This window comes from Pistacia vera, unplaced genomic scaffold (genome assembly GCF_008641045.1).
Source record: "Pistacia vera cultivar Batoury unplaced genomic scaffold, PisVer_v2 Contig217, whole genome shotgun sequence".
NCBI classification, from domain to species: domain Eukaryota; kingdom Viridiplantae; phylum Streptophyta; class Magnoliopsida; order Sapindales; family Anacardiaceae; genus Pistacia; species Pistacia vera.
In genome coordinates, this window is record NW_022196021.1 from 113,814 (window position 1) to 139,609 (window position 25,796).

Consider the following 25,796-nt stretch of genomic DNA (forward strand, 5'->3'; position numbering starts at 1 on the left):
AGAAAATTTCCATTATCACTATAATTACAGGGAAATTTTTTATTATTTAATTGTTATTAACCTTTAAAAAGATAAAAGAAAAGAAACTTTAATAATACCTCTCTTCTCAAAATTTTAAAAAAAAAAAATGCAAAATTTTATTTGATTTTATTTTTAAAAAATGTTGAGCTAAATAATAATTTCTCAAAAACAATTTCGAAAGCAACACGACTCTTTCTCTTTGAATGAACTTCCCCAATATTTTTTTAAAGTCGTAATCTTTCATAATATTAAATTAGAGTAAACAATTTTTTCCCACCAAGGTTTGTCTTAATGACATTTTCCCAACTAAAGTTTCAAAATATCACTTTTTCATCCAAAGTTAATATTCCATTACTACCTAAAGCTGATTCTAGCGGCAAAATTTCTCTTTGTTACCACCATTTGAACCCCTAATCTCCTTTTTACAAATCCCTTCTCACTCCGACACCTGATTTCTCATTGATTGCCAATCACCACAAATCTAGGGTTTCCTGTTCTTAGTTGATTTACGGTTGATTCCAACAACGAATATTTAATCGGTCACCATCATTAGATCCACTGGCCTCCACTTACAAAACCTTTCTTATTCTAGCTCCTGGTAACTCGTCGAATACTAATGAAAAAAATGAAGTGTATTTTAGGTATTAACGAAATATAAACTTTAGTTGAGAAAATGATAATTTGAAACTTTTTGGGTGTGAAATGACGTGGCAAACCCTGGGTGGGAAAAACGTTTACTCTATTAAATTATGGTCCTCCACCACCTACCAGGTGTGGTCCGAGTCTACCCACCAAAGGACAAAGAAAAGTTTGGATTTTGATCAACATTTTATGAACAGGGAGGGTAGGTAAGCACTGCCCTTAATTTGTATAGGCGCAACTTACAAGTAACAATTCTCAACAACCATTAACACTAATCTCATACCACCAACCTCCCCTTTGAACTTCCAAAGAAATATATATAGAACACACAGATCACAACTCTTTCTTCTTCAACTTCCTTCTCGTTTTGATTTCAATGGCGGCTTCTTCCATTGCCTCAAAACAGTTCCTTGTAGCCCCCAGAACTGACGGGTCGTTGGGCTCTCGTCTGCCCTCAGGTCTTCGCCAACACCCATCTCCTACTGTCCAAATCTTATTTCGTTCTGCTACCCCAAAGAAGCTCGGTGAGTTTTTTTTTTTTTTTTTAATTTTTTTTTTCTGTATGCAATATGTGATTGATGTCTGAATCTTTAAAGTTTGTTGGTTTGTCTGGAAATTTGTTGTTTCATTTTATTTGAAGGATTCTTTGTATTAGTATGACAATAAGGAGCCCTTATATTGAGTTAGTTGGAATAGTTTGATCATGCCCATGAAGCAATTTTTAATGAAATGGAGAAAAAGTTCTGTTTTTGTAACTTCTTAAGAGTCCCACCTTGTGATTACCTTTAAGGGTCATCATTTAGGGTTCCGATACTTGATATTTCAACTGTTTTGTGTCTGTGTATTGCATATATGATGTTAGTGAAATTTATTTTTTTAAAAGATAAGCTTGTTTTAAAGTTAGTAATTGATGTTTGTGTTGTAGTTATAGAGTTGGATGGCATTTAAAAGCTTTTGAGTTCTGATATCTAGCTTTCTCTGTAACAGAAATAAAGGCGGCTGGGAGTACGTTTGGAACTTATTTTCGTGTTACCACATTTGGAGAATCACATGGAGGTGGTGTTGGTTGTACTATTGATGGATGCCCTCCCCGTATTTGTCTCTCGGAAGCTGATATGCAATTTGATCTTGACAGAAGGTAGCATTTCAGTTAACTCTACTGACACTTGTGATTTGTGTTTTTGTTGCATGTTGATCCTAAGAGCTGCGATTGGGGATTATGATATAGACAGAATAATGTTGTATTTTCTGTTAGTCATGGAGTCTGTCGTTTATTGATAATGGAGTCAATTTTTTTGTCCTGCAAAAGTTATTTAAGGGTTAACGGTTAGAGTTCCTGTGTCCAGGAGGCCAGGCCAGAGCCGAATTACTACCCCAAGAAAAGAGACCGATACATGCAAGATTCAGTCTGGTGTTTCTGAAGGTCTGATTTTTGTCTTTAAATATTATTATTCTATGTCTTTTCTTGTGTTCTCCTCAGCCAAAGAAATGGTGGTACCTTGTCATTTTTATTTTATAAATGGACTGAGTCATATCTGAATAATTGCAGGGGTAACCACTGGAACACCCATCCATGTATTTGTACCGAACACTGATCAGAGAGGACATGTGAGTATTCACTGCTAGAGGCTAACACGATATCTAGTTTGAAGTAGTTTAACTTAAATAGGTTATAACACTAAACCACTATGTTTCTTTTTATTTATTGTATTTCCTTTTTATTCTCCCCCTTTTTTTTTCCCCTTGGGGTTGAGGGGAGGTGGGGGAGTTGTCAAATACATGGGTTGTTTTTGGACTGTTTTTTTCTTTTTAGCATTTTCATTGTTGCTTATAGCTAGAAAATATCAAACAATTTCGAATGCTTGTTGATATTTCATGGAAACAACATAATTTTATTACAAAGCATTTAAAGTGATTGTGCTTAATGTTACCGTGGCATTGAGATTGGTCCACATTGTTTGCTCTGGAGGATCATTTTTAGGATTTATTTAGTTGATACCTTTTTATTGTTATGCATTTGTAAAGGTGTCTCATATATGGATGAATAATTCTAGGTTGCAAATTTGTTGATGACAAGAAATACTCTTGATGTCCTATGTTCCTTTAGAATGTACAGTTGTTCCCATAGTAGTTAAAGAGCCAACATAACTTTAAAGCAATTTAAAGGATGTGGAATTGCTTCAAATGATTGGGAGTCTGTTTGTGAATCTGATGGGTCATTTTAGTTATGGATGATATGATTTAATTGTAACATGTATAAGGATTATGAGACAAGCACCATATGCATGAGGAATATATTGCTTAGTTGACATTTTGAGCTTGTTCTGATGGTTTGTAGAAGGCTTCATTAAACATGTCTTTTATATTTCCAGGATTACAATGAAATGTCAGTGGCTTACAGGCCATCTCATGCAGATGCAACTTATGACATGAAATATGGTGTCAGATCAGTGCAGGTAATATCTTTTAGAACAATGATGAAGTGATACTGAAATTTTTGAAATTCTATTCATTGACCAGTTCATCTGATCTCAATGTATAATTCACAGGGAGGTGGTAGATCTTCAGCAAGAGAAACCATTGGAAGAGTTGCAGCTGGAGCTGTTGCAAAGAAAATTTTGAAGCAATTTGCTGGAACTGAGGTATGTTTGTTTCCTTGTGATCTGTGGTTGATTTTACTGTTTAGATGTGTGTACCCTTTTTGGTCTTGGTATATGCGTATACTTGTGGTTTGCTGCATGCATCTGACTATTGCAGAAGTTTTACAAGCTTCTGAGCTACCCAGTTATTATTGGATTTTTTTATTTTTATTTTTTTTACAAAATCTACAATGTTCCCATTGGAGAAGTTTGTATATTGGCAATGAGTTAATAAATGATTGTGGTAGTTTACCTCTCTGTTATGTTGGTATTTGAGTACTTAGATTTGGGAGTTCATATTTCTGTTTATATTATTAAATTCTGGAAGGAAAAAACCCAGAAACTGCTAGCAATTGAATTTGTCAACTATGTTTTTGGACAACAGACTAAAATAAAAAGAATGATCTCCTCTGTCATTGCTGCCTTTTTTGGACCCTTAATTTCCTGCTGAGTGTTTTCATTGTTGTTGTTGGCCACCAGATTCTTGCTTTTGTGTCTCAAGCCCACAAGGTTGTACTTCCAGAGGACTTGATTGATTATGAGGCTTTGACACTTGATCAGGTATAATTGATTTTAATTTTAAAATGTTAGTTTGGCACGTGGGAAGCTGACTTCCTTGAATGTTTATTGAATATATTTAAGTGCACGTAAACTATCATACCAGCCCAATCTCCATCTTCTTTCTATACTTGGTAGCTGGTCCCTTTGATTCTGAACTTACTGCATCTTTTTCGTTTTGTTGAATCATGCTATTGCCTTATGGTTTTTTAACATCTATAAACCTAATTATTTTCTGCATGGATATTATCAGGTAGAGAGTAACATTGCAAGGTGTCCAGATCCTGAATATGCTGAGAAGATGATTGCTGCTATTGATGCTGTTCGAGTGAGAGGGGATTCTGTTGGTGGTGTTGTCACATGCATTGTGAGAAATGCCCCTCGTGTAAGCTCTCTCTTTGATGTCTGAATCTTTAAAGTTTGTTGGTTTGTCTGGAAATTTGTTGTTTCATTTTATTTGAAGGATTCTTTGTATTAGTATGACAATAAGGAGCCCTTATATTGAGTTAGTTGGAATATTTTGATCATGCCCATGAAGCAATTTTTAATGAAATGGAGAAAAAGTTCTGTTTTTGTAACTTCTTAAGAGTCCCACCTTGTGATTACCTTTAAGGGTCATCATTTAGGGTTCCGATACTTGATATTTCAACTGCTTTGTGTCTGTGTATTGCATATATGATGTTAGTGAAATTTATTTTTTTAAAAGATAAGCTTGTTTTAAAGTTAGTAATTGATGTTTGTGTTGTAGTTATAGAGTTGGATGGCATTTAAAAGCTTTTGAGTTCTGATATCTAGCTTTCTATGTAACAGAAATAAAGGCGGCTGGGAGTACATTTGGAACTTATTTTCGTGTTACCACATTTGGAGAATCACATGGAGGTGGTGTTGGTTGTACTATTGATGGATGCCCTCCTCGTATTCGTCTCTCGGAAGCTGATATGCAATTTGATCTTGACAGAAGGTAGCATTTCAGTTAACTCTACTGACACTTGTGATTTGTGTTTTTGTTGCATGTTGATCCTAAGAGCTGCGATTGGGGATTATGATATAGACAGAATAATGTTGTATTTTCTGTTAGTCATGGAGTCTGTCATTTATTGATAATGGAGTCAATTTATTTGTCCTGCAAAAGTTATTTAAGGGTTAACGGTTAGAGTTCCTGTGTCCAGGAGGCCAGGCCAGAGCCGAATTACTACCCCAAGAAAAGAGACCGATACATGCAAGATTCAGTCTGGTGTTTCTGAAGGTCTGATTTTTGTCTTTAAATATTATTATTCCATGTCTTTTCTTGTGTTCTCCTCAGCCAAAGAAATGGTGGTACTTGTTATTTTTATTTTATAAATGGACTGAGTCATATCTGAATAATTGCAGGGGTAACCACTGGAACACCCATCCATGTATTTGTACCAAACACTGATCAGAGAGGAAATGTGAGTATTCACTGCTAGAGGCTAACATGATATCTAGTTTGAAGTAGTTTAACCTAAATAGGTTATAACACTAAACCACTATGTTTCTTTTTATTTATTGTATTTCCTTTTTATTCTCCCCCTTTTTTTTTCCCCTTGGGGTTGAGGGGAGGTGGGGGAGTTGTCAAATACATGGGTTGTTTTTGGACTGTTTTTTTCTTTTTAGCATTTTCATTGTTGCTTATAGCTAGAAAATATCAAACAATTTCGAATGCTTGTTGATATTTCATGGAAACAACATAATTTTATTACAAAGCATTTAAAGTGATTGTGCTTAATGTTACCGTGGCATTGAGATTGGTCCACATTGTTTGCTCTGGAGGATCATTTTTAGGATTTATTTAGTTGATACCTTTTTATTGTTATGCATTTGTAAAGGTGTCTCATATATGGATGAATAATTCTAGGTTGCAAATTTGTTGATGACAAGAAATACTCTTGATGTCCTATGTTCCTTTAGAATGTACAGTTGTTCCCATAGTAGTTAAAGAGCCAACATAACTTTAAAGCAATTTAAAGGATGTGGAATTGCTTCAAATGATTGGGAGTCTGTTTGTGAATCTGATGGGTCATTTTAGTTATGGATGATATGATTTAATTGTAACATGTATAAGGATTATGAGACAAGCACCATATGCATGAGGAATATATTGCTTAGTTGACATTTTGAGCTTGTTCTGATGGTTTGTAGAAGGCTTCATTAAACATGTCTTTTATATTTCCAGGATTACAATGAAATGTCAGTGGCTTACAGGCCATCTCATGCAGATGCAACTTATGACATGAAATATGGTGTCAGATCAGTGCAGGTAATATCTTTTAGAACAATGATGAAGTGATACTGAAATTTTTGAAATTCTATTCATTGACCAGTTCATCTGATCTCAATGTATAATTCACAGGGAGGTGGTAGATCTTCAGCAAGAGAAACCATTGGAAGAGTTGCAGCTGGAGCTGTTGCAAAGAAAATTTTGAAGCAATTTGCTGGAACTGAGGTATGTTTGTTTCCTTGTGATCTGTGGTTGATTTTACTGTTTAGATGTGTGTACCCTTTTTGGTCTTGGTATATGCGTATACTTGTGGTTTGCTGCATGCATCTGACTATTGCAGAAGTTTTACAAGCTTCTGAGCTACCCAGTTATTATTGGATTTTTTTATTTTTATTTTTTTTACAAAATCTACAATGTTCCCATTGGAGAAGTTTGTATATTGGCAATGAGTTAATAAATGATTGTGGTAGTTTACCTCTCTGTTATGTTGGTATTTGAGTACTTAGATTTGGGAGTTCATATTTCTGTTTATATTATTAAATTCTGGAAGGAAAAAACCCAGAAACTGCTAGCAATTGAATTTGTCAACTATGTTTTTGGACAACAGACTAAAATAAAAAGAATGATCTCCTCTGTCATTGCTGCCTTTTTTGGACCCTTAATTTCCTGCTGAGTGTTTTCATTGTTGTTGTTGGCCACCAGATTCTTGCTTTTGTGTCTCAAGCCCACAAGGTTGTACTTCCAGAGGACTTGATTGATTATGAGGCTTTGACACTTGATCAGGTATAATTGATTTTAATTTTAAAATGTTAGTTTGGCACGTGGGAAGCTGACTTCCTTGAATGTTTATTGAATATATTTAAGTGCACGTAAACTATCATACCAGCCCAATCTCCATCTTCTTTCTATACTTGGTAGCTGGTCCCTTTGATTCTGAACTTACTGCATCTTTTTCGTTTTGTTGAATCATGCTATTGCCTTATGGTTTTTTAACATCTATAAACCTAATTATTTTCTGCATGGATATTATCAGGTAGAGAGTAACATTGCAAGGTGTCCAGATCCTGAATATGCTGAGAAGATGATTGCTGCTATTGATGCTGTTCGAGTGAGAGGGGATTCTGTTGGTGGTGTTGTCACATGCATTGTGAGAAATGCCCCTCGTGTAAGCTCTCTCTCTCTCTCTCTCTCTCTCTCTCTCTCTCTCTCACACACACACACACACACACACACACACAATGCCCCACATGAGCGCTGTCTCTCAAATTTATTTATCAATGAGCAGGATAAACTTAAAAAATTCTTCATTTTATGATTTTTATGTCTTATATGAATATTTTACTATGGGCTAAAATACAAATTGTATATCAGGGGCTTGGTTCACCAGTTTTTGACAAACTTGAAGCTGAGTTGGCTAAAGCTGCAATGTCATTGCCTGCAACAAAGGGCTTTGAATTCGGCAGTGGATTTGCAGGTTGAGAAACTTGTCTCGTAGTTTGTAATTTATTTGCCTTTAATTTTAGTAGATTGAGTTGGAAAACAGGAAATTTCTTGAAATGCACTTACATGCATTGATATTTTCCTTTTTTCTTTTTCTTTTTAATTCTATGTACTGATGGATGGAAATTCTGGCAGGTACTTTTATGACTGGAAGTGAACACAATGACGAGTTCTATACAGATGAATATGGAAATATCAGGACAAGAACAAATCGCTCTGGTGGGATTCAGGTATTCATTTAATGTACCAATCAATTGCTTCTTACTGTAAGGTAGTAAATCACCAAGATGCCCTTTGTTTAGAACTAGTTGCTCACTTGGATTTCTATGTTGTCTTGTAGGGAGGAATATCTAATGGCGAAATTATAAACATGAGGGTAGCTTTCAAGCCAACATCTACAATTGGAGTATGTTTTATCTCTCTCTCTCTCTCTCAACACTGATACATATATTGGCATACAAAGAATTTGATTTTGCCTTGCCTAAGTCATGTAGATCATTTCATATCCTGATATTCAACCTTGAATGTTCTTCATTAGTGGAGATTTTCTTGGCAAGACTAGTAAAACTGTAGGTTAGGAATCTTGGCCATACCTTTTGGCTAGATTTTTGACACGAAATGAGTCAATGGTTTCTACTGCTCCTAGATTATTGGTTCAACATGTTGCATACAACCTTGTATATATTGCCATTTTTCCATTGTATCCTTGTATGTTTCGTATTCTTGTAGATTTTCTTGGTTAAAATAAAAAACAAAGGTACTGTCATTTTCTACCTTTTCCACATCTTCCTGCTATGTTGATAAATTTACCCCACAACTACTACTACTTTATAGGTTAATAAATTTTCTTTCTGAACTGGGTTTGAGATAGTTTTCTTGTTTCATTTTGGATATGCATATTTGAACAGGCTTTAGTAAATAATTGATTTTAGAATTGATACCAACTTGTGATGACTGCAGAGGAAGCAAAACACTGTGACTAGAGAGAAGAAAGAGACAGAACTTATAGCCCGTGGTCGTCATGATCCTTGTGTTGTCCCAAGAGGTATGTGTTTTGCTGATAGATCGACTCTATGTTCATCTCCTTATCCTCTCTTTCGTCCCCCAACAATTCTTGCTATTATCAATTTTAACCCACCACATCATGGTGATGACCTCTAATGCCAATGTCCTTGAGAACTTTTATGTGTGGTGGCGCTCTGCGAGATAGCAAAAATCGTTCAAATTATATGAAATTTGTGTTCTTCAACTTAATATCTTTACATAAACATATTATATACCTGATAATTTCGTTTGAAAGAAAAAAAAAAAAGTTACCTTCTAACATTTGTCTTGTTTATTTTTGGTCGTGGTGTTGATGCAGCGGTACCAATGGTTGAGGCAATGGTAGCCCTGGTACTTGTGGACCAATTGATGGCACAATACGCGCAGTGTTATCTTTTTCCCCCGAATTCAGATTTACAAGCACCCTTCAAATTGCCAAGCCTTGAGCCTGCTGAGATGCTTTGAAATGTGATGAAACACTAAAGAATCTTTCATCATTCTATCATAAGTTTCCTATTAATGTGAGGCACTTTATATTTTTGGGATTTCAAAATTTTAAGTTTAGTTTTACTTTTTTTTTTATATATATATATATTTTAATTTTTTTTTTTTTGCCCCTTTTCCTCAATCAGTTATGAGGGGCAATATGTCCTTGTAATCCATGAAAATTTAGGATTTTGTTTAAACTGTTGTTTTCCCCATGCTTTGTTGTATTGGAAAAATACGTAAACATGAATAATTATTTTGTAAAAGTTCCAAATCCTCAAACTGATTTGCTGGCAACTGTTCAGCCCTCAGCTTGAAAATAAATTGATGAGTGAAATCAGATAAGTTTACAATAAAGGTTGGTTTATAATTTAATTTTACAAATTTTCTCTCATAACGTTGACGTGATAGTTCATTATTGATTAGTTCGTAATTGAGCAAATAAGATTTATTGTTGAATAGATAAGATTTATTGTGAATTAATTAATTACAAATTGTCATATTAGAGTTATGAGATAAAATTTGTGAAATTAAATTATAAGTGTATTATCCAATAAGTTAAGAGGTAAGAATTCACAAAGCAAGAGAGAACCTCTTGGAAAAGGATATACACTCGGCTTTGGGCCGGGCTGGGCTGGGCTCAGAAAAAAGGGCTTCAGGCCTGGGTTTGATTGAAATGATAAGGGGTTTATTAGAAATCTCAATTAATAAGTGGGGTTTTGATTTATTTCTTAGGGGATTATACAATTTTACATTATTAAAGGTAGTCAGACGTTATTTGTAGGGGCTTTCTGAAACTTTTAGGGTTTTGTTTGTAATTTTTTAGTGCTTTTAATAATTTGATAAAGAGATTATTTATAAAACATCATATAATATATTCGAGGTTATTTATAATTTTGTAAACATCATATGATATATCCGGATCCCAGTGTAATTTATGCCCTGGCCGGGCCATCCCGGTTTTTAGACATCCCTAGAGAATTGCGAACCAATTAAGGCTTCAAAGAAAATGTTGGGTGGAAACCATTGCAAGATTTAGCCTACTGGGAAATATGGGCTTCGGCATAGGCTTGGACAGCTCCAATGGCAATTGGGTTAAAACTTGAAGCGTTTCAGTCCTGTAAGAATCTAAAGAAAATGTTGGGTGGAAACCATTACAAGATTTAGCCTACTGGGAAATATGGGCTTCGGCATAGGCTTGGACAGCTCCAATGGCAATTGGGTTAAAACTTGAAGCGTTTCAGTCCTGTAAGAATCTAAAGAAAATGTTGGGTGGAAACCATTACAAGATTTAGCCTACTGGGAAATATGGGCTTCGGCATAGGCTTGGACAGCTCCAATGGCAATTGGGTTAAAACTTGAAGCGTTTTCAGTCCTGTAAGAATCGGTTCTTAAATCTATGGTCCAATTTTTTTTTTTTTTTTTTTAATGATTGAAGGTGTTCAGGTCAGTTACGCGTACCATAACTAATCTTTGGACCTTAGAATTATCGATCAGGATAAACCTTCAATGGTTACCCCATTACAACCGAGAAGAGACTTAACTTAAACCTTTGAGTAATACACTAAGAGTCCATATTGACCACCGAACTCAATTAATTTAGATCCAAATTCTCATCTCTATGGTAAACAAAAGTCCTTTGTTCAAAAATAAATTAATTAAATGTACACAGGTTTGACATGTATCTAGGTTGACCAGAGCTCCAATTTGCTGATGGAATGGGGGCTGGCATCAGTTAATATCATCAATCAAGTATAGTATTTTCTCTTTAGAAATTTTCAACCCTTGAACAGTTTTGAACAAACTTTCAACACTAACTTTTCAGAATTTTCAAAACAAACAGAAACCCATCTCTGTCAATTCATTTGACTTCATTAAAACAAGAAAAACCAAAGGGTCAAATCAACTCTTCATCTTCCCTCTTTAACTCTTGACCTAATCTTAGAACACCTCAAACTATAACTCATCTAATTTTAACTTCTTGATGTTAACCCTAAATTTTGAACTAAAAAGGATTGATAACAGAAGCTTATCCTACAAGAAACATGTCATAATCCAACAGAATTATATTAACAAATAATTATCAGCCTTAAAAATCAGTTTATTGTCACCATTACCATTTTGTTTGAATAATTCAACTACTACTTTATGTTAAATTAATTATGATGTAACGTTGTTAATTAGGTGGTTTATAAGCTCAACTAACTTTAATTTAATTCATTATTTTTATATTCCTACTCAAAGATTCACTTACTTTATGTGGTTATTAATTAACTGCTCATTATGCCTTACGTGGGTGAGCCTAATTCTTTACTTCCATTTATGTTAATTCCAATAGTACCCACTTTGCTTGATTATTCTTAATTTTACCCCACATATAAGTTAAGTTCAAATTATAGGGTTTATAACAATAAGCCCCCTGAGGCATGATCAAATACAAAAATCTCCATATGGTTATAGTAATAACAGAAATAGTTTTTAATGTTAAAATAAACGGTAAAATGGGCAATATGATAAATATTTATTAACCCATTTTATTATAAATTCTAATAGTACATTAACAGCTCACTAATGATACAGGGAATTTCTGTTATTTCTGAAATTTTAAGGGGATTTTGTTTATTGATTAAACCTTTGGGGGTTGAGAAAAGTCTTATTATATATAATGTATAATTCTTTCTTGATATATATGCTTATTATTATTATTATTATTATTATTATTATTATTATTATTAAATTTTATGTTTTGGGTAACGTGATTAATACTAAAATAAGAACAAATTAATTTAAATCATAATTAATTATTAAATAAAGAAGAAAGAGAAAATAAAAATTAAGTAGAAGCTGGAGAATCAAACAAAGGGAGGAGACAGGACAGGAGTGATTATCAATAATAGTATAATGTTTATCACAAGTAGTTGTCTTGTCTACTAACTTTAAATTATCCTAATCTTAATAAGAAGAAAAGACATGTGTGGATAGGAATAGGAGAAGGAAATAATATTAAAGCCAACCCTTTTATTATTCATAAACACCAAAAGCAGATTCCAATATTATATTAGAGATCAAGTTAGGTCTTCTTCCATTGTACACAAACTATATATTTTATAATTTTAAACCTAATTTGTGGGTGCTTCATTTGCATCTTTATTTCACACACAAAAAAAATAATAATAATAATAAAAAAAAAAATCCAACAATCTCGTACTTGTTTCTCAAATATGAGTTTGAAACTATAGTCACCACCGAGCACTATAATTCACGTTTGAAACTGAATTTCCTATAAAACATTACAGTATTTGGAAACGAAAAATAATGACCTTTAGTCATGCAAGTGTTGGGAGGAGACTGCTAACCTAATTTTTTAGTTGAACGATTGTATACAACGTATAAAATGAACTATAAATTTGATAATATCATCAATTTATTTATTTATTTTTGGTTTTATAAAAATGTAATAGTTAGGGAGGTTCAAAGTTAGTGTAGTAAATAATAATAAATTAGATTACAAGGACTAGAACGGGCAAACAAACGTTATAAATGAAAAGAACAATTAATCAATTAAAATTGTAGGGTAGATGTCCCACAATTGCATATTAAAACAACAAGACAAAAAGGAACATACCTTATAATATGAGTTTTAATGTAGACTTAGCACCAGAAAAGATGACTTTTAGTAATAATAACTTAATAATAATAATATAAGCTCCTAATCTACAACAAACGGTTCATATTTGGTTCATAATTCTTATTTAATTTAATTTAAACCCTTTCTTTTTTGTTATCTTTGTTTAATGAATCTAATATTGGTTAAACAGTACTGTCATATAACCACCGGTTCTCGAATAAGGACACTTGTTTTCCATGTGGTGAGAATGATATTAGTCTAATTGGGCCCTTGGACATACTTGATGCTGGCTTCTGTCAAATTTAGTATTATTTTTTCTTTTCTTTTCTTTATTTATTTTTTATTACCTAAAATAGTTTGAAATAGACTCCTCTTCTGTGCGGAAATCCTAAAGTCTTTAACGGATCAAAGATGAGTAAAAGCTAATAACTGGTTGTTAATCACCACTGGGTAGTCTAGGATCTAATATTATCTTCCAAGTTTGAATCCCCTTGATTGTAAAAAAGCAAGACGATGATCTAACATAATATTTCAAGTTCGAGTCCCCTTGATGGTAAAAAAACAAAAGGAGGATCTAATATGGTCTTCTAAGTTCGAGTCTTCACAATTGCTAATAGGGTGACGATTGAAGCTCTTACTCGATTGATAGTTTTAAGATCTTGGAGAATTAGTTGAGGTGTGTGTAAACTGTCACATACACTCTCAGTCATTAAAAAATAAATAATAATAACGGGTGGTTTAAATTTAATTTGCATATTAAAGATTTCAGAACGTCCTCACCTGAGTATTTTCCCATATAATTCATATCAAATACGTAATTTTCACTTGGTAAATCAAATGAAGGAATATAAGTGGCCCCCAAATGGGAAAGATAAGGTAATTTTAATTTGACCATTGATTGGAGGTTAAAAGGTAATGGAAAAAAGAGATTAAAGTGGAAGGAAATTTTGGGTGCGAGAGGACAGAAAGCTAATAGGTAAAATAGGCAGCCAGTTGTGTGACACATGATTGCAATAAAAATGAAAAAGAAAGGGGCAAAATGGCTCACCAAAGTGATTCACGCTTAGGGATGGCTACACAAATTGATTGTAATGTGGTGGGTCGATAGTCAATTTATGAAAAAAGCCAATTGACACGGCGTAATTTGTCTCTAATTGAGATTCTGGTGAGGGTCTTTATTGAGTTGTTGGGGATTGGGCATGGTATTTAAGGCAAATTTAATAATTGATTGGACATCACCCGTGGGCTTTTCTTGATAATTGAGATTATAATTTTGTTAACACTAGGGATATACTATACACTATACATGTCTCGCCCTACCCACCGACTCCATTATGTTTTTCACCCGTAGACTATTTATGTGACATAAATTCTTTAATATAAAAAGTTTATTCATAAAAATATAAGTTTAATAGATTTTTTATCCTTTAAATATAAATTAAAGAGTGAGTTTGACTCTTTACTTATAGAGAATCAAATTTTACTATTTATTCTAAATTTAATTAATAAACTACAAGTTTTTATGTATTTTATTTATTAATCTTCTCTCCTATTAAGTCTATTTCTTGAAAATAAAGAGCATCTTCATTAAATTTAAAGAGTATTGAATTTGAATAAGAATTTGTTCTTTATATTTAGAAATCAATGAAGATACTTTTTATTTATATAAAAGATGCTCTTTAAAATAAAGAGCATAATTGGAGATGCTCTAACAACAGTTGGTGACACAATACATGAGTTCTTTGAGAAAAATATAGGCACCGTTAGGCAGATTATTTGAAAAATATTATTCTTAAAAACTATTTTAAATTGAGTTAAGTTAAATTAAATCGAATTGAATCATATTCTGAAAATGTGTTTGGTAAAATATCTGAAAAATACATTCAGAGTTTGATAAAATGTTAAATAATTTGAAATGACCAGATCTCTGGCCGTAGATATGGCCGTTCTATGGTGGATCTAGCTGGAAACGACAAGATCGACTTATAAACGGCCAGATTCGGTCGGTTGTGCGTTGTTTCGGCCACGGCGGTGGCCGGCGACCAGCGTTCGTTGCTGGTAGGCAATGGTGGTCTTGAGTGAATTAATTTTCAAATTGGAATGAGTGAAAAATAATTGATTTAGTTGAATTGAGTTGAAAAAATATTTTGAATTGAATAGAATAGGATAATAGAAAACAAGTCCCACCCACTTTTCATTTTGAGACCAAAAATCCTATTTGAATTATTAATTTTCTGAATGAATTGACCTAACACATATTTTGTTTTTTAATCCAAACAAGATACCAGAAAATTGTTCCAAATAGTGTAACAAACAGGGGCATAAAGTGCCTTTGGCAAAACATGTAGTTGTGGTGTTGGGAATTTCACTGTACAATCTGTAATTTTTCTTTTTTCCTCAAACCATGGTTGTCTGAATTGCGTATCATATCATATATCAAAAATCTAATTTTTTAAATCGTGTATCGCGTATCGTATCGTAATATAAAATAATAATAATAATAAAAATTTTCTAAAAATTAATATCATCTCCAAGATTAATTAACGAATTTTGTAGTATTATTCGCTTTAAATTATGGCATTATATAATCAAAATTAATCATAAAATTAAGAATCTATATTATTTTTTCTCAACCATTCATATCATTTTCAAGATTAATGTCAATATCTATATCTTCACTTGTGTTATTATTATCATACAAAATGGGCAACACATTTTCCTCTTTCACTTTCTCCATACAAAATGGGTAAATTTGGCTGGATTTTAGTGAATTGGGTTGGGTGACCCTGATCCTGCCCGATTTTTTTTTGGACATTCGACCCAAATTAATAAAGTCGTATCGATATTTTTAAGGATATGAACCGATACGTATCGTATCATAAGATACATATCAACGTATCGAAAGGTTCAAGATACGCCCTCTAATACGTATCGTTGGCGAGTCGTATCGAATCATATCGTAGAATACGTATTGCATTTCATAGGGTATTAATAACCATGTCAATGTTGTCAAATCACATATTGTATCGTGTATCGAAAACCTAATTTTTTGAATTGTGTATCGCGTATCATATCATACCGTAGAATACGTCTTTTTGAAAAAAATAATAAAATAATAAATTTTTCCTAAAAATTAATATCATCCCCAAGATTAATTAACGAATTTGTAGTATTATTGGCTTTAAATTATAACATTACATAATCAAAATTAATCACAAAATTAAAAATTGATATTTTTTTTTTCAACTATTCATATCATTTCTAAGATCAATGTCAATATCTATATCTGCACTCATGTTATTATTATTATGCAAAATGAGCAATATATTTTCCTCTTCACCTTCTCCATGCAAAATAAATAAATTTGGATGAGTTTTAGTAAACCGGGTTGAGTGACCCCGATTTGACCTGAAAACTTTTTTGAGCCTTTAACTCGAATTAATAAAGTCGTATCGATTTGTATCAATATTTTTAAGAATACGAACCGATACGTATTGTATTATAGGATACATATCGATGTATCGAAAGGTTTATGATACTTTCTGATACGTATAATTAATGATCCGTATCGAATCATATATATATATATCGCATATTGATTGATAAGAACAATCATGAACCATATCAAACACTAGTAGATTTTTATTTCTTTGTTTTTTTTATTTTTAATTGATTCTCTTGACTAGTGTGCAATTATGCACTAATTTTCAAGGTTGTGCATGTTTGTTTCACGCACCCAAAAAAAAAAAAAAAAAGGTATTGCTGCCAAATTAAGGTAAGAGCAATAAATTTGATTAAAAAGAGAGGCATTTATGCATGCGCAAAATATTGCTTTTGAAAACTCTAGCCACTGAGTCACGCCTATCATAAATTTTATTACCACAAAATCCTTTGAACTTCCACATTTTCCATAATAGTCAATAAAGACTCTGAAAAAGAAAACTCAACAGAGCCTCGTCCACCTACCACCCACTCCACTATCACTCCTTTTTAAACAAATATTCCAAAAGTTTCTGCAATTTTCTTGCTTTAAACAATCATAACATAAACAACATCATCGTCATGAAAATTTTTCAAATCATATACAGGGATTTCAACCCAATTACAAGGGGCTTCAATTTCAAGTTTCAACATACAAAATAGAATTTTTTTGTTTTTGTTTTTGTTTTTTCTACTTTTACACCACACCTCAATCTCCAATACTGGTCAGTTTGCATAAATTACTACTACATTTTCTAAATTCAAGGGAACAAAAGGAACCCTTCTTCCAAACAACTTTTGACTATATATTTTTTTCACCATCCACATGAAGAAACAGAAGACTAAATTAGGAAAGAAAAAAAAAGATAAATAAAAAAGGTAGGGAATGGGAAGTAATAGAAACAGTTTAATTTAATTATTTCCCACCACCCTAAAAATAATTCATTGTTGAAGTGAAATGATAAGAGTCACACCTGGGTGTTTGTTTGACCTTCAAAAAGCTGATTGATTAGCTTAAAAAACTTTGCTTTTGTTTCTTGTTTTCTTGCCATTGTCAAAAGGTGGAGTGGACACCACCACGCTTGTCCTATGGTAGGCAAAGTATCCCACTGAGATCTTCCACCCTTTTTACATTACTACTAGTCCTTTTCACTCAGGTTTTGGAACTCTTCTTTGTCTATCATCTCTTTCAATAGTAAAAGCCTGCTATTTTCTTCTTCATTTCTTTCTCTCTTTTTTTTTTTTTTTGACATCTTTTTTTTTTTTTACCCTGCAATTCAAAGATAGAATTTACTGTTAAACTTGTATAAAAACACTTGGGGAGATGTAAAATATTATATATATGCACAAAACTCTAAGAGAGAATATAAGTCAACAATTTATGTGAAATCTTTAGAATCTAGTCCTTGTTATCACTTTCTCTTCTTTTAGAACAAATGAACAGTAGTTATTACCTTTTGTTCTCTACTTTTTTTTCATTTAATTCTTGAGTATTTACAGTAAGTAAATGATAAATAATGAACATGAGATGAGATAATGACTTGTGAACTCAAGTGTCCTGGGTATGATTTGCAAAGAATGGTAAAACACATATTAATAAAAGATGCCATGTCAGGTGGTTTTTTTTTTATATGACAGGGAGTGTCTGAGTCAGCTTACACGTATTTCAATTAATCGTCCGAGACCTTGAAACTATCTGTCGGATAAAAACTTTAGTAGCTACTCTTACTAGCACTCGAGAAGAGATCGAACTCAGGATCTCTTGAGTACCCAAGAGTTCCTATCGAACCACTCGTCTAATGTTATCATTAATTAGGAAGCTGGGGAGAATGATTTGTACTAGCAACCAAAATATGTAATCAAACTTCATATTAAAAAATGGAAACTTAATCTTCTCTACAGATGATCTTGAACACCTTGGTCCCACTAAATAAGATCTAATGATTGGAATCTAATCTTCATAATTTGTATTTTGACATGGCAAAATATCAAGAGTTTGCTTCTCTGTATTAAAGAGAATTGAATAAAGGGGACCATTCCCTTCTAGCTTAAGCAAGAATACGGACTCTTAAGCAAGAAATGCATGGAGGAGCACAAGCGACGTGTATAAAATTAATTAATCAATCAAAATTATATAATAAATGTCTAAGGACCAAGGAAGAAACAGGAAGGGCACCTGCCAAATCATGATGGATGGATGCATTTAAGAACACAAGGACATTGAAGTAATTTGAGAAAAGAGAAATTTTCATTTGATAATTTTATTTTTGCAAAATTTACCCCATCACCTAGTGGTGTATGCAGAGCTTTGCGATTGAAAAAGGCCAAAGGGGGTCATTGGTGGAGACTTTATTCCGGACCACGGATGATTTGGTTCTATGTTGAATAACCAAAATACCCCCTTGAATGATTCTTGAAGGTTTACTATAATTTTCAGAAATGACCACAAAAGTGGTAAACCAGTGTCGGTAGGCCGACCACGATTGAAACAATGTTCCCCACATAAACTATTTCATGAATCACTTAACTTATTCTGTTAATTAAGAACAACTACTACATAGCATAAAGTTTTCTTTCTTGAATTAAAGAAGTGACATGACAAGCCCACGAGGGTTTACTATTACACAAGATGACAATTCTAATACTTGCTCGTGATAATTCATCTTCAACAGGAAATCAAACTCATGGTTTTTAACTCAAGTCTTGAAAATTCTAGTACTTATAATTTCAAAAAATCCCTTTTAGAGTTCATTTTATGTATAGACTTTAGCTGGTATATATATAGGCATCAAAATAAACAGTTAAAATTGTTATCGAAAGAAAAAAAGTTACCTTTTGCAATAAAGTCTAGGTGGGTTTGGGAGTGGCTTGCTTGAAAGCAACAGTGGGAGCTATTCTGCAACTCCTCCTCTGATGCTCAAGCACAAGTTCATTGGCGAACCAATCGAGTTTCTCGAAATTGCTTTGCTCAGCAATCCTTTTACCTCCAAACAGCACTGATTCAACGTTTTTCTGCTTCAGCATTTCCTCTGCTATTCCCACCAGCATCTTTACATTGCTGGGACTAGGGTCTGTATCAACATTAGGTCCGCACGGGGCCACACTGGACCCATTTGCCTGAGACACCAAAAATTAATAGGAAATGAGTCTTGCATACACACCAACCTATTGATTGAAAAACATTGTATCCACATTTCAAACAATTTGACTTTACAGTCTGATTGGTCCACACCAAGATTTAAGGACTCAGATTAAACATATTTTAAGTGTAATCAAAACCACATAATCTATCACTTAGGCAAAACAGTTCACGTGGACCATTGTTAGAGAAGCTGTAAAAACAGTAACAGGAGTAAATTTGCCACAAAAGGTGTGCCAATGGCAGTATTATCCACTTAGTTACAAAGAAAAGGAAAACTAGAAAAATAGCACTATCCGTTACAGCGTATTTCCAGATAGTTTTCCATATTAAGAGGCCAGAACACATCAGATTGAAGGGAAACTGCTCCTTCTTTCTTTAAATTTCAGGTTTCTAATATTAGGTGATACAAGAACGGCAAAATTAGAGATCATATTCTGGTACACTTGACAGCGCATAAAGTGTTCCATAAGCAGCTCTAACAATGAAGACTAAAGGATAATTATAGTAAGACTGTTCCCCTCAAAATATCAAGATCAATCATGGATGACATTGTATGACCACTCATCGCTTTCCCTTGTCCTAATTCCTAACAGCTCCAACCTCCAGCTATCCACCAATCCTACCCAACTTACTGCAAAGACCCCTAGCCAAAATATCTCCACAAATATTTTCTTTTAAACTAACCCTGCTAATATATTGGCACAAAAATACATTGTTGTATTTGCGTATTTTTTTTTTTTTCATACATTATCCTAACGTTGCAGCTGTAGCTGAGACTAAGGCTCTAAAATTGGAGTTTGCTAAACATTTGAGACAACAATTTTTTTCCCCCAGTCAATTATGGAAAATGAATATGGGATTAACTGTAAAGTTGGACTTTTCAAATTTGCCCGCATTGAGTGAAAATTCCTGGTCAGAAGACAAAAAGGGCGACAGAAAGAAATATTGACCAAAAATTGGAATTTAAAGGCTGAAGTGCCTTATTTACCTCTGATTAAGGCGTTAACTGACATTTTGACCAAAAGACACAGAATCCTTAAAGCGTGGAGCATGCTAAAATGCACCTGATGTTAACTTTGGTAAACTTAAACACAAAGGATCTCTCAATTCTCAAGTCTCGAGCCAACCAAGAAGAGAAAAAAAACCACAGGTTAGCAACAAAAGAAGCGCCATTAACCCCAAAAACCATTTCATGGTACCCAACACGACAGTCCACACAGACACAGGTCCCCCATTACTCTTAATGGCTTACTGTCTGCAGGGTTTTAGGTTTCTGGGTTTTGATAGTACGTGCCTGCTTAACATACGCCACAAAAAAGTGCCCACACTTGTACCAATGACCCCATTATACGAGGCCAACGTTAGGTTTTTTGTAGCATAGCTACATGCCTCATTCAATTCCATCTTGCTCAAAACCCGGGACATGTTAGCCACAACACCCCCCATCTCCTTTACATATCTTCAACCCACAAGCTAAGACAATTGCCATAAAAACCCCACCAGCCTGGCTCTTATTGTCACTTGCACAGTTGCACTAATGGTTAAACTAAAATCACTGTAACTCTATCCACTGACTGAGACCTTGTATAATATTTTCACTTCATGGGCCACAAAAATTAACCACAAAATACTCTTGAATTAAAACAACAAAAACTCAAATGGTATGATATTTGAAAAGGGAAAGAATATAAAACAATAATTTATCAAACTTCCATTATACAAAAGGAGATTTTTAGCTTTCTTTAATCAAAGTTGAAGACATTACATTTCAAAAACGTTTTCTAAATACTTATTGCTAAACATATTTTTGGTAGATTTTGGAATTCAAAAACAAAATAAATGGTTTAAAAACTGAGTATTAAAGTAGTACGAGATATTTATCGAGTACAATGTTAAAGTTAGTGAGCAATTATGCATGATTCCGATAGTAAAATATGTTTTGGTATGATAAAAATTTAAACTGTACCTGGATACGGACATAATTACTACTGCTTGTACACTGACCAAACGCCATGGCCACAGCCTGGTCCACCGAGTCCGCGGAGCCGTCACCAGAAATTCGAGCCATGGGTCGAGCCCAATCTTTGACTTTCCAATTCTTGACCTGGTCGTACTCGTAACTAACCTCAAGTAGCTGACCCGTTCCCAACGATAACACCAGCAAATCCTCAACGCCTCGCACAAATGGAAACTCTTGTTTGTTGTGTAAGACGTGCGTGATCGCCGCCGCCGTTGGGTTGCTCATGGCTAGACCGCCGTCAACCGCAACACACCTCGTCTGGCCATCAACGGACCTCATTAAAACCGGTTCGAATAAGCCCGGTTCAGCCGACGTGGCGCGACATACTTCCCAGAGTCTGAAATCAAAACTCTCAGTTTCAAGCGCGTCCGCTCTGGAAAATAAAAATGGCGCCGTACTGGAAAGATCATAACACGGGATGAGAACCGGTTTCAACGTATCCCTCAGAGTTAAGTTACGGCCGCTATCAGCGAACATCTCTTTCATGGCTTTCTCCAAACCGGCGGAAGCTGAAGCGGAACTTGAACCGTTTTTAAAAATTCGTTTGATAAAATTTCCTGAATTAGAATCAGAGGATGACCGGTAAATTCTCTTGCCCTGGTTGGCAAGAAAGTGCCACGTGTCTTCAGCTTTAAAAATCGGGCGACTGTTGTCGTTGGTGGCGAAAAGCATGGTCGTGAAGATACCGCCGACTCCGGTACCGGCCGCAACGTCGAAATAATCGGCGATTCGGGCGTTTGGATTGCCGGACTTGGACTTGAGCGCGTGTTCAAGATAAGCTAAAGCTTTACCGGGAAGAATGCCACGCATGCCGCCGCCGTCAATGCTGAGTATACAAATTTTGCCTCGCTGGTTCTTGATAGAAGACACGCCGTTTAATTCAGAACTTTGTTGCGCGTTTAAGCTCTCGGTTTTGGCTTCCAACGGCGCCGGAGAGATCTGTTTGGGAATCCAAAGCTTTTGATCGTCGTAACCAAACAGAAACTTGCTTTCCAAGATTGAAAATATCTCGTAGCTCAACTTATCCGTATCGATGCTCGGTTCTTGCATTTCTGATGATGGATTACTAGCCATTTCTCAAGATATTTCTCTGCAACTTTTATCGATAAAAAACCACCTCCTTCTCTGATTTCTTTTTCATACAAAATTACAGGCTCATTTCCAACAATACAAATTCAAGAACAGAGAGTTGTCCATCCATTTGAGAAACTAGAGGCTCAGGGGATTCAGTTGAGTTGAAGCAATAAAAAGCGAAAGATTATATACAAGAAAAGAAGCGAAAAACACTTGTTTTAACACACAAGTAGTCTTTTTCTTTTTTTTCTGCTTATCTTTTGCTGAAACAAACCTTCCTTTTAGAAGAGCACGCCAAAACGACCTATATTATTCATCAAAACAAACCAAACCCTGCAGTAAAAAACAAACCTTCAAAAGAATCCAAAAAAAAGAACCACAGAAAGGAGGCAAAGAACTCAGTAGTTTTGCCAGAGGATGTCTGTTTCTATATAACCATTGCTAATAAACCTTTATTGTTGTTATTACTAGTATTATAATTATTATTATAAAAAATTAAAAATAAAATTACGGCGCTTTATTTTTAACAGTAGGTTACGTTAAAATTAACAGTGGCCAATCTGTCACCGACCATTGTGTATCAGAGGGTTAGGATTGAATAAAAACAGTATTGGTCCGTGATGGACGGTCCAATTGGGCAATCGAACCAGAATGATGGTTTGATCTCGCGGGGTTGTCGTTACGCGTGGACCCCGTAAGAGACACCGTCGGCAGATGACTGGAGACGCACTAATTGTGTTGATTTAGTGATATTGTCGATTAGATAGAACTTAGAGTGTAGGTGGGGTCTTCTCTACTCTTATGTTTTTTTTGTACGTGGTAACGGGTATAGTCGGTCAATGTTATGTCATTTCTAATTCTAAACAATTAAAATACAAAAAATATTCCCTTTTTTATACGCAATAATATAAAATTGCTAAATTATAAGGAGGAGTGTGGTACTGTGGTGGGCCGTGGGGGACAGGCGGAGTGGTGGGTAACAGTAACAGGGGAAAAAAAAAAAAATGGTAAAAAGAGTGGATAAGAGAAATGGTGTTGACACTGAAGTCGATGTGTTTTTACTGAAGTCGATGTGTTTTTGACAATACGTACGTATGTTTTGGGTAAGAACAAATGAAAAGAAATTTCAATTGACCGTTTTGTTGGTAATTTACAGGGAGAAAACAGAACAAAAATCAAAATGAAATCGTCAACATTGTAGAATTTTCTGAACGTCTCTGGTCGAGAATTGAGAATGAGAAGGACTACTCATGATGAGAAGTCTTCTTCAAAGACCTTAATTTTGAAAAAATACTTTGACATACTCTAACCCTTCTTTCCTCCCATTTTACATGTTTTTTTTTTTCTTAAACCAAAGAGTTCCGATCAGTTTATTTACACTTCAACTAATTTTTAGAGTCTATTAAACATCATACAAGCCCAAAAAACTAGATAAATCACAATATTTGTTATGGTAGATAACCCCAATGTTTAAACCCAAAAAACTCAAGGAATAAAGCAAACATCTTTAACCACTTGGCCAATCCCTTAGGGTTAATTTTTTTATATTTGCCTTTTTCTTTTTTCTCAGAAGAACAATACAATAATTACAATATACAGCTTCTTGTAATTTTATAGATTCCCAAATTAACCAATCACATAAAGAGTGTATGAAATAAACTATTGTTAGAGCATTTTCAATGACGCTCTTTATTTCATAGAGCATCTTTCAGATAAATAAAGAACATCTTCATTAATTTCTAAATATAAAGAACAAATTTTTTACTCAAATCCAATAAACTCTTTAAATTTAATGAAGATACTCTTTATTTTCAAGAAATAGATTTAATATGAGAGAAAATTAATAAATAAAATGCATAGAAACTTGTAATTATTTATTAAAATTAGAATAGATAGTGAAATTTGACGCTCTAGATGTTGAGAGTTAAACTTACTGTTTAATTTATATTTAAATAATAAATAATATGTTGGATTATTATTTTTATGAATAAACTCTTTATAATAAAGAGTTTAGGTCATATAAAGAGTTATTTGAAGATGCTTTTAACAACCAAAGCACCTATTTAACGTTGTGCTGCTAATTTTGTATAAAATTAATTAAATGTTTATATGAAAAATGGAATCTAAACCTTGCTTTATATAGTGGATGCTATTTAGATTCTAAACCTAAATCATGAAATTATTAGAATTTTACACATGAATTGATTGAAAGATCCGTTAATGACATTGATCCTCTTCGTCTCAATGTTGATAAATGATAAGCCAGTTTCCATTAAGGTTTTAATATTTAAATTTCATTTTCAAAGTTAAATTTGTGGACTTAATCTGGGTTTTAATGATGGATGAGTTTACTATTTTAACCTTGGTCTCTCCAAATTCACTTACTCGTTATCTTGTTTCACACATAAAACAGTGGGTGGTTAAGACAACTCCAAATGCTTAGTCTTGTCATTTCCCATTTAGTTGTGCTCTTGAAGTCCTAAAATGAATCAAGTGCTTCTAATTAAACGTGTTTGTTAGTGGAAAATTAAGTATCTACGTGTAAAGTTCTTTCTAAAATGGGTTGTTATTTTTTATTATTTTTATTTTTTTTATGACAGGGTGTTTAAATTAACTTATGCACATTTCAACTAATTTTTTAGAATCTTGAAACTGTCAGTTAGATAAAAGTTCAATTGATCACCTTTTTTAGTAATCAAGAAAGAACTTGAACTCAAAACCTCTTGAGTAATACACTTAAGAGTCATTGTCGAACCACTCGACCATCTAAAAATAGTTAAATAAGTTGTTTTAACTATACATTATAATATATAAATTTTAAACTGTTGATTTGTTCTGACCTTGGTTTTTCAAAAAACTTTAATCAATTGTAACTGAATTAAAACAGAGTTGCTCAAATCGTGGGATTGGATTAACTGCAAAGGGGAGTTTGAGTCTCGGATGGAGCTTTGATACTTGCAAAATGAGCAAACAAGCATATTAACAAGGGGTAGTAAGGGTGATCATTATTAGCATGTTCCTTCCGATGCTTAAGTCAGGTATCGTATCTCATTAGAGTATATTTATTTTAGGGAGTAAACCACTATTTCCATTAACAAACTTCCTACACTGGGGTTACCCTTCAAGTGTATGCACGTTTTTCATTTGTATTTGTCGTATAAGAGGTACACGTATTGCTATTGAGTTGTGACTTTCAATTTTATTTTTCCCAATGACAGTAATAACCATTGATTTGTCTTTTTCAAGTTCATGGACTAGCAGTTTTGTTAAAGACTCTTTGAAATTTAGTGTAAGACTCTTCCGCTGTTGTTTGAGGAATTGTT

The 25,796-nt window shown here is 33.7% G+C and overlaps 2 protein-coding genes across 3 annotated transcripts; one reads left to right on the forward strand and one right to left on the reverse strand.

The window, feature by feature from the left end:
- Window positions 1-875: 875 nt before the first annotated feature.
- On the forward strand, window positions 876-9,486 carry LOC116130070 (chorismate synthase, chloroplastic). Of its 2 annotated transcripts, none has more exons than XM_031415818.1 (13): window positions 876-1,187; window positions 1,651-1,801; window positions 2,010-2,086; window positions 2,213-2,271; window positions 3,036-3,119; window positions 3,213-3,305; window positions 3,783-3,863; window positions 4,114-4,245; window positions 7,471-7,573; window positions 7,735-7,829; window positions 7,940-8,005; window positions 8,560-8,644; window positions 8,963-9,486. In XM_031415818.1, the coding sequence occupies exons 1-13, from the start codon at window positions 1,040-1,042 to the stop codon at window positions 9,106-9,108; spliced, it is 1,320 nt and encodes a 439-aa protein (XP_031271678.1). In that variant the 5' UTR covers window positions 876-1,039; the 3' UTR covers window positions 9,109-9,486. The 2 variants fall into 2 exon arrangements, with proteins under 2 accessions (XP_031271678.1, XP_031271679.1); XM_031415819.1 differs by lacking the exons at window positions 1,651-1,801; window positions 2,010-2,086; window positions 2,213-2,271; ... (2 more) ...; window positions 3,783-3,863; window positions 4,114-4,245 and adding exons at window positions 4,671-4,821; window positions 5,030-5,106; window positions 5,232-5,290; ... (2 more) ...; window positions 6,802-6,882; window positions 7,133-7,264.
- Window positions 9,487-16,946: 7,460 nt separating this feature from the next.
- LOC116130073 (patatin-like protein 6) lies at window positions 16,947-22,909 on the reverse strand. Its single transcript, XM_031415821.1, has 3 exons — window positions 21,346-22,909; window positions 19,070-19,354; window positions 16,947-17,507 (listed from the first exon to the last, which is right to left on the reverse strand). Exons 1-2 carry the CDS (start codon window positions 22,471-22,473, stop codon window positions 19,085-19,087), a joined length of 1,398 nt encoding a protein of 465 aa, XP_031271681.1. The 5' UTR covers window positions 22,474-22,909; the 3' UTR covers window positions 16,947-17,507; window positions 19,070-19,084.
- Between the last annotated feature and the right edge of the window lie 2,887 nt (window positions 22,910-25,796).

What these genes read in the sequence shown, in the direction of transcription:
- LOC116130070 (XM_031415818.1), top strand. Translation starts at nt 1,040, where the DNA reads ATGGCGGCTTCTTCCATTGCCTCAAAACAGTTCCTTGTAGCCCCCAGA. An exon ending in ATGGTGTCAGATCAGTGCAG is followed by an intron (nt 3,120 to 3,212) that starts GTAATATCTTTT and finishes TATAATTCACAG; the next exon opens with GGAGGTGGTAGATCTTCAGC. An exon ending in AGCCAACATCTACAATTGGA is followed by an intron (nt 8,006 to 8,559) that starts GTATGTTTTATC and finishes TGATGACTGCAG; the next exon opens with AGGAAGCAAAACACTGTGAC.
- LOC116130073 (XM_031415821.1), bottom strand. Translation starts at nt 22,473, where the DNA reads ATGGCTAGTAATCCATCATCAGAAATGCAAGAACCGAGCATCGATACG. An exon ending in GTAATTATGTCCGTATCCAG is followed by an intron (nt 19,355 to 21,345) that starts GTACAGTTTAAA and finishes TTGGTGTCTCAG; the next exon opens with GCAAATGGGTCCAGTGTGGC.